Here is an 11,716-nt window from a genome sequence, read left to right on the forward strand (position 1 = left end):
TCAACTATCCAGCCAAAATTTCTAGGCTTCTAGCCCATGGAATCAGCAAGAAATAATCAGTTACTTCTTATGATCAGATATTGAGCTTAACAGTATACATGTGTAGTTAGAGACGTTTACTATGATAAAGCAACAAACAATTAACAAAGCAAGGAAGTAAAACAAAGACATGCAAAAAAACTAACTAAAGTGCAATGAAATAAAAATGTACAACCTTTTTTTAATTCTCAAACATGTTCCGCTCATTGCCGCAATACTAAGGTAATAACCAAGTCATCCCAAATAGCAAATATCATTCTCAGTATTCAAACTACTTTTTTAAGTTTAAGATGAGCAACCAGTTTAAATAAATTATAGAGCTCTAGGAGCACTATACATAATATAATTCAATTAAAAATCTAAGGCATTACAAGGATTTCTACATTCTACCTCTTACGACTACTTACTAAAGAGAATGGAAATAAAATTGATGATTATAAATTCAAAAGAAACTATTAACCAATAATATATATTCCACAAATGTACCTTTACTAAGGTACATTTCCATTGTCACACCAAGCTTTCTGAAGTTATTATAGTAACATCACTATCATGTAGATCTTAAATTAGCGAGTTCCCAGTGCCACTTCACCATCCAAGCAAAGATATATATGATGTCCGGCTTTATCCATCTACTATACAAGAAGCAGTCATGCACTTGTTACTGCAGCCTGATACTGGTCAGTAACCACATTACTAAATTTCCCACTAGACCGCCCAGCTTTAAAACTGCCATATCTTGCAGGTTTTGGTAGAAAAAGGGACTGAAGTGTTTGCTCCAATGACTGAGCTGTGTACTTTGCATACTTGCTGGCACTTGCATCTTGTTCAACTAGCGGGCCATAGTTCTGCATGTAACTTCGGTAAACAGGCACAATTGCCTGCACAATAATCTGGCAGGTCTTCTCCCGCAGATCTTTGTCTGAAATTACCCAATTTGAATGTTTCTTGTACATGTCATCAAATGCTTCATTGAAGGCTTTCAGTCTTTTCTTGACAAGATCTCGGGCAGTGGCTCTCCCGCCAGAAAATAGAATCAATCCTTCCCTACTTAACAGTGCTGGAAGCTTTTGCCAGCTATCTTTAAAGTAGATGGCAGAAAAGTAGTCCTTGTATTGTTCATGTTCCCTCAACCAAAAATCCCCCAGTAAGCCCCCAAGTTTTGTGCCTTTTAAGTGCTTAAAGAGGTGCCAATGATTGTTCATTAGGAATAGATGTGACTGGGAAGGGTCAGTATATGCCTTTGACCATGTCTCCAAATTCAACTCGATGGATTTGATTAATTTGAGAAGTTCGTCGATAAGGAGTCTTTCTTGAAACTTTTCGTGCTTCCAACTCCGTTCAATCGCAAGGGCTTGGGTCAGGATTGGCTTATAATCATCCCCAAGAAGCCTATTACAGTAATCAGTGATAAAACTCACTAGTCTTGGAACACTACCATCTGTTGGAGGTGGACTGTCCCTTTGCAGTTCCACTTGAACTGAGAGTTCCCAAAAGATCTCACAAGATCCTTCAATTACCCTTTTAATCAGATCCCTAGTAAGATTTTGAATTTCAGCACAGGCTGCACCACCAAAAAGGCGGTTGAAATCCAATCTCAGTTTGTTTAAAGATGCAAAAATGTCCAACAGCTTTAGTAGCTTTATAGGATCCTTCTTACTCTCTGTAACGGTTTTTCCAAATTGAAGAAATGCAAGCATACCTGCTTGGGCAGCTATCTTAGCAAAACAATCTCTCCACACATCTAACCCCATTCGTTCAAAGACATCATTACAAAGTTTGTACTCAGCCTCAAATAGATGCTTCACTGCAAACTCCAAATGCCTACTCCAGTTAGCAATGTAACCCTCTATACTCTGTACATTATTAAACTCGGAGATGGTTATCTCAAGGTAATCCAATTTGAGTGCCTGCAGGCTAGCTCTAACATTTGAGCTACGAACTTCGACATAGATAGAAATGCACTTTTCCAGCCTATTATTTGCGATTAATCTCTCGAGAATTGCCTGCAGCTTGGTAATAACAGGAACAGGTAATTGCGAAGGAGCTATGCAAGCCTGTTCTTCAAGAGATGATTGTGAAGACATTGGCAAAGGAACGCTATGCTCCATTAGTAACCTCCGGAATTCTTTTTCCAATCTGTTCAACGCAGCCTCAAGAAGGCCACCATCAAGACGACCCTTTTCCTCGTCCTTCTGCAATTCCCTCAGATACTTCAACGCCTTCTTCAAATTCGAAATATACCTCCCATCAGCAATCTTATAATCCTCCAAGTACTCCACAATATCATCCAACCATTGAATTGCCATCTCACAATTATCCCCTAAAAACTTCAAAGCCTCTTCCAACCTCTTAAGCACCGAAAGATACCCAGGAAGATCCGATTGAGGATCAGATAACGACTTCTCGAGCCCATGAATAGCATCAAAAACCCTAAGAACTGCAGCAGCAGGAACAACAGCTTGATTTATATGACCACCAACAGCATCAAGTGCTTCCTCCTGTGCACGAATTGGACGAACTGCAGCTTCCAAATAAGGTAACCTCTGATTGATCTCATCTAACCTAGGCCCAGATTTCTCAATAGAATCGCCTAAATTCTTAGTTTTCTCTAAGCTAAATTTCAACGAATTCTTAGCAGCTAGCAATTTCTCCACCGAATCCATTCTTCTACCAAATCCCAAATCGAAAAGACAGTACAAAATACCCTTCTTGATTCACAATTCTTTAAAAGGAATCACCAACCATAAAACAACCTAAAACCCACAAAAATGACTAAAATCACCAACTATAAACAACCTAAAACCCACAACAATCACTAAAATCACTATCTTACAAAATTAATGAATTTGCACTAACACAATTATTAAATCACAATACCCACAAAATGTATCCACAATCAAGAACCAAAAATTACACACAACCCAGTTCTTAATTCACAAAACCCACAAAATTGATGGCTCCAAAAGGCTAAAGATTGCAACTTTTTCAAAACCCAACTTGTAAAATATCACAAACAATAATAAAAATGGAAGAGTAAATGCAAGAAGAAGAAAAGGTTAATAATTATAATCACCTCAGATTCGAAAAGAGAAGTGGGGGGATAAGAGAAAGTACATAAAACTTACAGTGTTTAAGTGAGGGGGTGGTGGGAGGAAAAGTAGATTACTTATTGCAAGTATATACTGTATGAATCAAAGGGCTTAGATGTAAAGTGTGTGTATGTATTGGGTTATGATTAAGGGGGAGGGAGAGAGAGTAAACTAAAACAAAGTTAACCAAACTCCCCTAACTTGTGTTTCTTACACACCGTTAAAAACTGCTATAATGATAAGTTCATAAATAAATCAAACTGCTATAAGTTTAAAAAATTAACCTGCGAGTTTCTAGTGACCAACCTTTTTTTTTTACAATGACTACAGAGTATGGAAAAAGGTGGAGGTATGTTTGGTTATCAAAATTACCAACTATTTCTTGTCTTCGGAGTTTCTTTTTGATCGAAAAATTATCGACAATTTTTAGAAGACTTGATTAATTTCATGCACCATACTCAAAATAATTTTTTTGCACTGAGATGACTAAAAATTTATTTAGCCTATTATGATGGCTATATTATTTTAAAGTGGCCAGGTTATGAGCTCCAGGTCACGTATTCAAGTTGATTTTATCATAATTTTGATGTTAGGGATATTGATAGGGATAAATAAATCCTGATTGTGTAATTAAAAATTACATTGATTATATAAGGTGTGGGCTGCTAGGCCCAATAAGAAGAAGATGTATGATATTCAGACCAAAAGGTTAACACATTGATCAGGCCTGATGGACCAGATCATGCCTGATGGAACAAAGAAGACCCAAAACCCTGATTATTAATTAATTTCGTAATTAATTAATAAGGGAGAAAAACAGCTATTAAGATAAGTCTTAGTGGGGATATAAATCCTTGTAGATTGGCCTCCAAGGAACCTCATAGGATAAGTAATCAGCTTCCTACTTCCTAGGACTCCTAAGTCCATCCTAATTCAGAGACTTGACCACCAAGTCTCCTATACCAAGTCCAATTCAAGGACTCCCACATCTATATAAGGGGCCTCAACCCACAGATCAGAACTACGTTTTTTGACTTGATCATTGGCAATCAGCAAGGTACGTAGGCATCTTGTTAAGGCAGATTGAGTCACGAAACACAAGAGCAGTCAAATGGAGCCTCGAAGCTCACGTTCCTTAGTAATAAATACAGCAATTATATATATTAGTTTTTAATCCATAACATTTGGCGCCGTCTGTGGGACGGCACAACAACAACCATGGCGAGAACACGGAGAACAATTAGAGCTCTGGAGGAAGGAACACCATCGGGGACAACCCAGGTGATTTTGTCAACCGTGGAGATACCCCCTCACTCAACTTATGCACCTACCCAGGGGGAAGCCCAGATAGGGGCAACTCAACCTCTTCCACAATGGACGATTCCCCCGGCTATTCAAGGTACGAATCTTCAAGTTCAACAAGTACATGTACCTTTGAATTCTCGACCCGTCGGGTATGAATATTCAACTGTTGTTACTACTAACCCCCTTATGGGATGCCCCTTTACCCCGAGGTTGGAGGAAGCAGACATGCTGGGCGAAGTGAAGCACGAGGACAATCGCACCCCTACATACGAGGCTTGACTCCTATCCCCGAGGATCGGGAATTTTCTGGTCCCTACACTGAGAGAGACTCCGAATCTTCGGATGATGAAGTAGCCCCAAGAAGGAGGCGTGCTGACAAAGAGCTGATGGCTGATGGAAGCCAACGCCCTCAAAGCACCCAAGGGGCGAATCCCCAAGAAGTGCAGGAAAGGATCAGGGCTCATGAGGCTGAGATTCAAAGGCTGAGGCGCGACTTGGAGGCGCACTAGACCACCAGACCCCAAGCACCTCCTAGAGGGAGAAATCCTCCTCCCATCATAGACCTGGACGGTCCGGTGCAGAGAAGGGCTGTTGTCCCAAGGGCTGATCCAAGCAATCTTCTTCCCCTTGGAGATCCTGATGATCCTACTCCACCCTTCACTGAAGGAATAATGAATACCCATATCTCAAGGAAGTTCAAGATGTCAACTATCAAAGCTTATGATGTCACGGGAGATCCCGTTAATCATGTTAGAACATTCTCTAATGCACTGCTGTTACAGCCCGTGAATGATGCTATAAAGTGTCGGGCCTTCCCTCAAACCCTGTCGGGTATGGCTCAAAGGTGGTACAGTCGCTTGCCCCCAAACTCTATTGGGTCGTTCAGAGAATTAAGCCAGGATTTTATTAAGCAATTCATCAGTGGGAGAGTTCATGAGAAAAGTTCAGCATCTCTTATGAGCATTGTGCAGGGGACAAAGGAATCCTTGAGAGATTACCTGAATCGTTTCACAAAGGAGGCTTTAAAAGTCCCAGACTTTGATGATAAGGTAGCCATGATAGCACTGCAACAAGGAACTAGGGATGAGTTTTTTAAGATGTCCTTGGCCAAACGCCCCCCTGAAAGCATGTTGCAGCTCCAGGAGAGGGCAGGGAAGTATATCAAAGTTGAAGAAAGCATGAAGAAGACCGTAGTGAGTAATGAGCCCACTGGAGGCAAGAAGCAGAAAACTGATCTGGAGTATATTGCTAAGGACAAGTATCCTAGAACCGAGCAAAACTCTGATTCAACCCCCAAGAAGGGAGGACCTGGGCAAAAGTTCACTGAGTACGCTAAGTTGAATGCTCCTAGAAGCCAGATCTTGATGGAAATCGAGAAAGATCGACATATTCTTTGGCATCAGCCATCATTTCTGGCCAATAAAAGCCTAAACAGGTTATCTTATGAGCCAAGGCCCTGCCCCCCAAGTGTTGCCCATAAATACCTTCATGCACTTCTTCAAAAGCCAAACGTGCCTCATCGGGTCTGAGACACCTTAAGTAAGGAACCACGAAAGATCTTTTGTACAGAATTCCATCTATCAAAGAGTACCTTAGTGCCCTAACAGCTAACTTCCGTGCTTCAATTACATCGTTTGGCAACCAACCGGTTTGAATGTGGACCTTAATGGGATCTATCCATGACGTCCTCGGGCCTATAGGAGCTACAAGCTTAACATCTATGCTTCGTGTCTTCAAAACACGGAAGTACACACTTCCTGAACTTTCTTCTATCTCGGATGAAGCAAACTTTGATAATGCATCTGCCTTAGCATTTTCCTCCCTTGGAATGTGCTCAACATGGCATTCATTGAATTGGATCATCACAGCCCTTACTAGGCGGACATACTTAGCCATCGTATCATCCCTTACCTCAAATTCTCCCTTTACCTGAGATATGATCAGCTTTGAGTCTCCACGGACCTTTAAGTTTTTGACTCTAAGTGTCCCAGCTAGGCCAAGGCCAGCTATCAGGGCTTCATATTCTGCCTCGTTGTTTGTGGTTGGGAAGTCTAATTTCATGGCATACTCAATCAAGAACCCATCAGGGCTTTGTAAAACCAATCCTGCTCCACTGGAGTTTATTTTTTATGCTCCATCAAAATAGAGAACCCAATATCCTTTCTCCTTATCATCCTTCTCTTTGCCCCCATTACCGAATTCCTTGTCTTGATGTATGGTATCTTCCTGCCCCCCGACTTCTTGGTTGACTCTGGTACATTCCACCACGAAGTCATATAATGCACGGGCTTTTATTACCGTCCGTGGCTTGTACTTAATGTCGAATTCTCCCAGCTCTATTGCCCACTTGATCAACCTCCCACTAGCCTTGGGACTGTGAATGATATTTCTTAGGGGCTGATTTGTTAGCACCTCAATTTGATAAGCCTGAAAGTAGGGATGTAACTTTCTTGAAGCCATCACCAAGGCTAGAGCAAATTTCTCAATAGTTGAATAATTCAACTCAGCACCATGCAGAATTTTGCTGACATAGTATACGGGTTTCTGGATTTTCAATTCATCCTTAACCAATACAGCGCTCAAAGCACTTTCTGAAATGGCTAAGTACAAGAATAAAACTTCATTCAAAGCTGGCTTGGCCAACAGCGGGGCATGGGCCATATACTTCTTTAACTCTTCGAATGCCTTCTGGTTTTCCTCATTCCATACAAAGTCCTTAATATTCTTTAGTGACTTGAAGAACGATAAACACTTGTCTCCTGACTTAGAGATGAATCGTCCCAAAGTAGCAACCCTTCCTGTGAGCTTCTGAACATCCTTGATAGTTTTTGGTGGTTCCATGTCCAGGATTGCCTTTATTTTATCGGGATTAGCCTCGATTCCTCTCTTGGAGACCATTAATCCCAAAAATTTTCCAGACCCTACTCCGAAAGCACACTTTGTAGGATTTAACATCATCTTGTGGTACCTCAGGACCTCAAAAGCTTCCCTCAAATGGGCTATATGATCAGTCTTTACTAGACTCTTGACTAACATGTCATCAACATAGACTTTCATAGTCTTGCCAATAAGATCCTTAAAAATTTTATTTACCAACCTTTGATAGGTGGCTCCTGCATTCTTGAGACCAAATGCTATAACAAGATAACAATAAACACCAAAGTCAGTGATGAATGATACCTTTGGAATGTCATCCCTGTGTATCTTGATCTGATTATATCCACTAAATCCATCCATAAAGCTCAGCATTTCATGTCCAGCAGTGGCGTCTATCAAAGTATCGATCCTTGGTAACGAAAAACAGTCCTTAGGACAGGCATCATTTAGATCAGTGAAGTCCACACACATCCTCCATTTTCCATTAGCTTTCTTCACCATTACAGGGTTTGCTAACCATTCTGGAAATTGAACCTCCTCAATGAAAACAGCCTCCAAGAGCTTCTCCACTTCCTGTTTTATAGCTTCTTGCCTTTCTGGAGCAAAACTTCTTTTCTTTTGTTTTACTGTCTTCTAATTTGGGTCCACATTCAACTTGTGAGTAATTAGTTCCGGGTCTATTCCTGGCATATCAGCTGCTGACCATGCAAAAACATCACTATTTTCTTGCAAAAATTTCACCAACTTCCCTCTAAGGGGCTCCTCGAGCGTTGCTCCAATAAAAGTCACCTTCCCAGGATCTTCGAGGGCCAAAGGAATTGAAACCAAGTCTTCTGCTGGCTTTCCTCTTTTCTCATCATTCTCTCGGATATCCAGATCTTCAATAGGCAGAACCTGCCCCCCCAACTCCATCTGCCCTCAAGGAGGCTACATAACAGCTTATAGCCATTTTTTGATCTCCTCTCTCCTCTCCAATCCCATTCCGGGTGGGAAACTTCATAACTGAATGGTAGGAAGAAGGGACTTCCTTGAAGGCATGTATCCCTATTCTCCCCATGATAGCATTATAAGTTGAACTAGCCTTTACCACCACAAAGTCCAACATCTGCGTTGCTTGCCTCGGTTCCTGACCTATGGTGGTTGGTAACTTGATTATCCCTTTCACAGGACATTCTACTCTTGCAAATCCATATATCGGCATGTTGGTTGGGGTCAACTGGGAGTCGTTATACCCCATCCTTAGAAAGGCGTCATGGAGCAAGATATCCACTGAAGCACCATTATCCACAAGGACCCTCTTGACCGGGCTATTTCCTATTACCGGTGTTATGACCAGCGGGTCATCATGAGGAAACTTCACACCCTCTAGGTCAGAATTATCAAAAGCCAATGTTACTTCTGTCCTGGCCCTCTTCGGGGCTTCTCCAACAATATGCATAACCTCTCTAGTATATGCTTTTCTAGAGTTTTTGGATAATCCAGCAGCAGTTGGACCTCCAAAGATCGTGTTTATCACAAGCCCTCGAGGTCGCGGCCCTCCATAAATTGTGTTTATAACTGGTCCTCTAGGCTGGGGGTTTCGCCCCTGATCGTCTTGGTCCCTCCTACGATCTTCAAAGTTCTTCCTTCCATTATTATTCCTGTCCCCTCCTTCTCCAGTGTATTTGTTCAATCTTCCTTTTCGAATGAGGAACTCAATTTCATCTTTTAGCTGCCTACACTCGTCGGTGTCATGACCAATATCTTTGTGAAATCTGCAATACTTGCTCTTGTCTAGCTTGGCAGGATCAGCCTTCAGGGGCTTAGGCCAACGAATATCTCGATCTTTCTCGATTTCCATCAAGATCTGGCTTCTAGGAGCATTCAACTTAGCGTACTCAGTGAACTTTTGCCCAGGTCCTCCCTTCTTGGGGGTTGAATCAGAGTTTTGCTTGGTTCTAGGATACTTGTCCTTAGCAATATACTCCAGATCAGTTTTCCGCTTCTTGCCTCCAGTGGGCTCATTACTCACTACGGTCATCTTCATGCTTTCTTCAACTTTGATATACTTCCCTGCCCTCTCCTCGAGCATTCCAGAAGATTCCTGAACTTGGGCCCAAATGGGCTTTTCTAGGCCCATTTTCCCCTTTTCTCTTCCTATATAAGAGTGGGTGGAGTGTGTGTTTTCATTCACACTTACCACTCTCCACTTCACATTTCTCTTCTATCTTCTCTACACCCTTCTTCCTTAGTTTTCCAGCCCTTTTTTCCTTTCAAGGTTTCCAGGCTTTTCCCAGCTTTACTAATGGCTGACAAGAATTCCGAGAGGGCGGCCAAGATAGCCTCGGCTTCGAAACGAGGTAAGGATATCGAGATCCGTTCTTCGTATATGTCTTTAATCGATATGATTAACACTAGGGGGGATGAATATCCCTCTACTGCACATCTCGATTCTTTTAATCATTGTAATACTTGGCACAACATAGATTTCGATAAACTAAATACACGTTATAACGTTCTTCCTCCTCTTAGATTAGTTCCAGTTTCTGGTGGTGACCGTACTTGCCACTGGAAACCGGATACTCTCTTTATTTATACAGATGCCCTTAATGCTGGGCTTAGGTTTCCTTTCCATCCCTTTATTCCTCATCTTCTAGCTGATTTACAAATCAACCCCTGTCAGCATCCTCCAAACGCTTGGAGGAACATTTTATGTTTTATGGTCTGCTGCCTTAGGGAAGGTTTTCCCCTTTCTGTAGCTGTTTTTAGGAAGGTCTTTCAGTGCTATAATAGGTCTTCCAGTATTTGTGGTTGGGTCTATGTTAAGGAAAGGCCCAAAAGTAAACATATCTTTAACAGTGCCTCCATTCCTGATAACAACCAAAATTGGAGGAATAGTTTCGTTGGGTTACGTTGGGAGAATGGCGACTGGGGCACACTCTTCCGATCTTCCTTCGGGAAGGTTAGTGATGGTAGCCTCAAATTCATTCACTTAACTCCCGAGGAAACTATTATTTATAATGGGCTTACTCGGGATGACGACACTACTACCAGCTGGACTCTCTTAGAGGAGTTCTCCCTCATTCATGTGGGACTATCCTTTATTTCTCAACAGGGTATTTTTCTTCCCTTCTCAATTTAATTTCATTTCATGCATTATTAACACCACTTATTTTGTTTTTTGCCTTTTTTTGCAGCTACTAAGGAGATCAACGAGGATAATGTACCTCCCGTTGAAGAGACTTCTAGGATGAAAAAAGCTCGGCTTGCAGGCCTGGACACTCGAGGAAAGGCCATGGAGCCCATCTTCTTGAGGAAACACAAGGAGCCTATGAGGGAGGCTTCAACTGAGGGAGCTGAGGGCCACAGTGCTCCTATCACTGCTGCTGCTCCTGCTGCTGCTGCTACAGGCGCCTTCCAGCCTCTCTGGGGATTCCGCCGAGGGGATACCGTGGTTGGATCCACGAAGCATGCTTGGGATTGGTCCTACCATGGCGTGACTCCCACGGATTTTACTGATGTGGTGGTCACCCCTGATCTTGAGAGGATAAAGCTCATGGGAGCTCAATCTCTGGCTTCGGTATGCCTCCTTTTTTTATCTTCTTATTTGTAGCATTCTCTTGCCTTATACTTTGTTAATTTGTTTTATTTCAGTCTAACGTCTATTTTCAAGGCGCTGTGAGGCAAGCTGAGTCATGGAAGCGGGCTTTTGACAAGGCCGATAATGCCCTCAGGAGGCAGCAGAAGAAGTATGCTGCTCTGGAGAAGAAGTTCAAGCGCAAGGAGGAGGAACTCGGAGAATCCAACGCTGAGCTGGTGGTACTTCGGGCAGAGAAGGATAAAGTTATAGATAACTACCTGGACTCGGAGGAGTTTGCCCAGTCCATGACCCTTGGGACCATGAACGAGGCTTGTCCTGATATTAACCCGGCGGATTATGTCTGCCCTGATGACGAGGCTTTGCTACAGAGGTTTCGTACTCGAGTAGTTGTCTCGGATTACGTCCCTCAGGACCCGCTTCTTCCTCCTCCCGAGTCTTCTTCCAGACCTGCTGAGGACGACAGCTCTTCCTCCTCCTCTGAGATGACAGAGACATCTAGCGAGAGCGGAGAAGATGATGATATGGATGCCGAGGGCACCTCAGCTCCTTAGAGCTTTTCCAGCCCTGCGTGGCTTGTTTTCTTCATCTTATTTTTGAGACTTTATTTATCAAACTCTTGTAATATTTATTTGATCTACTTTATTTATCAAATCTTGCATTTCACGCATTTGGTTTTCCTTGCTTTGCATTCAAACATATTTTGAAAACTTCATGAATTTCCATAAATTGTTTGGGATTCATCCCTTACATGAGTCTTTAATAAACTTCAAAAATAAAACTAGAACATATAAATCCTAAGCAAACAAAGCTTTAAGGTGCTTTT

At 42.1% G+C, this 11,716-nt stretch overlaps 1 protein-coding gene across 1 annotated transcript; it reads right to left on the reverse strand.

Annotated features, from left to right (window-relative positions):
• Positions 1–341: 341 nt before the first annotated feature.
• LOC141671503 (exocyst complex component EXO70A1) lies at positions 342–3,353 on the reverse strand. Its single transcript, XM_074477778.1, has 2 exons — positions 3,168–3,353; positions 342–2,795 (listed from the first exon to the last, which is right to left on the reverse strand). The coding sequence occupies exon 2, from the start codon at positions 2,703–2,705 to the stop codon at positions 690–692; it is 2,016 nt and encodes a 671-aa protein (XP_074333879.1). The 5' UTR covers positions 2,706–2,795; positions 3,168–3,353; the 3' UTR covers positions 342–689.
• Between the last annotated feature and the right edge of the window lie 8,363 nt (positions 3,354–11,716).

This window comes from Apium graveolens, chromosome 7 (assembly GCF_009905375.1).
Source record: "Apium graveolens cultivar Ventura chromosome 7, ASM990537v1, whole genome shotgun sequence".
Lineage (NCBI taxonomy): Eukaryota > Viridiplantae > Streptophyta > Magnoliopsida > Apiales > Apiaceae > Apium > Apium graveolens.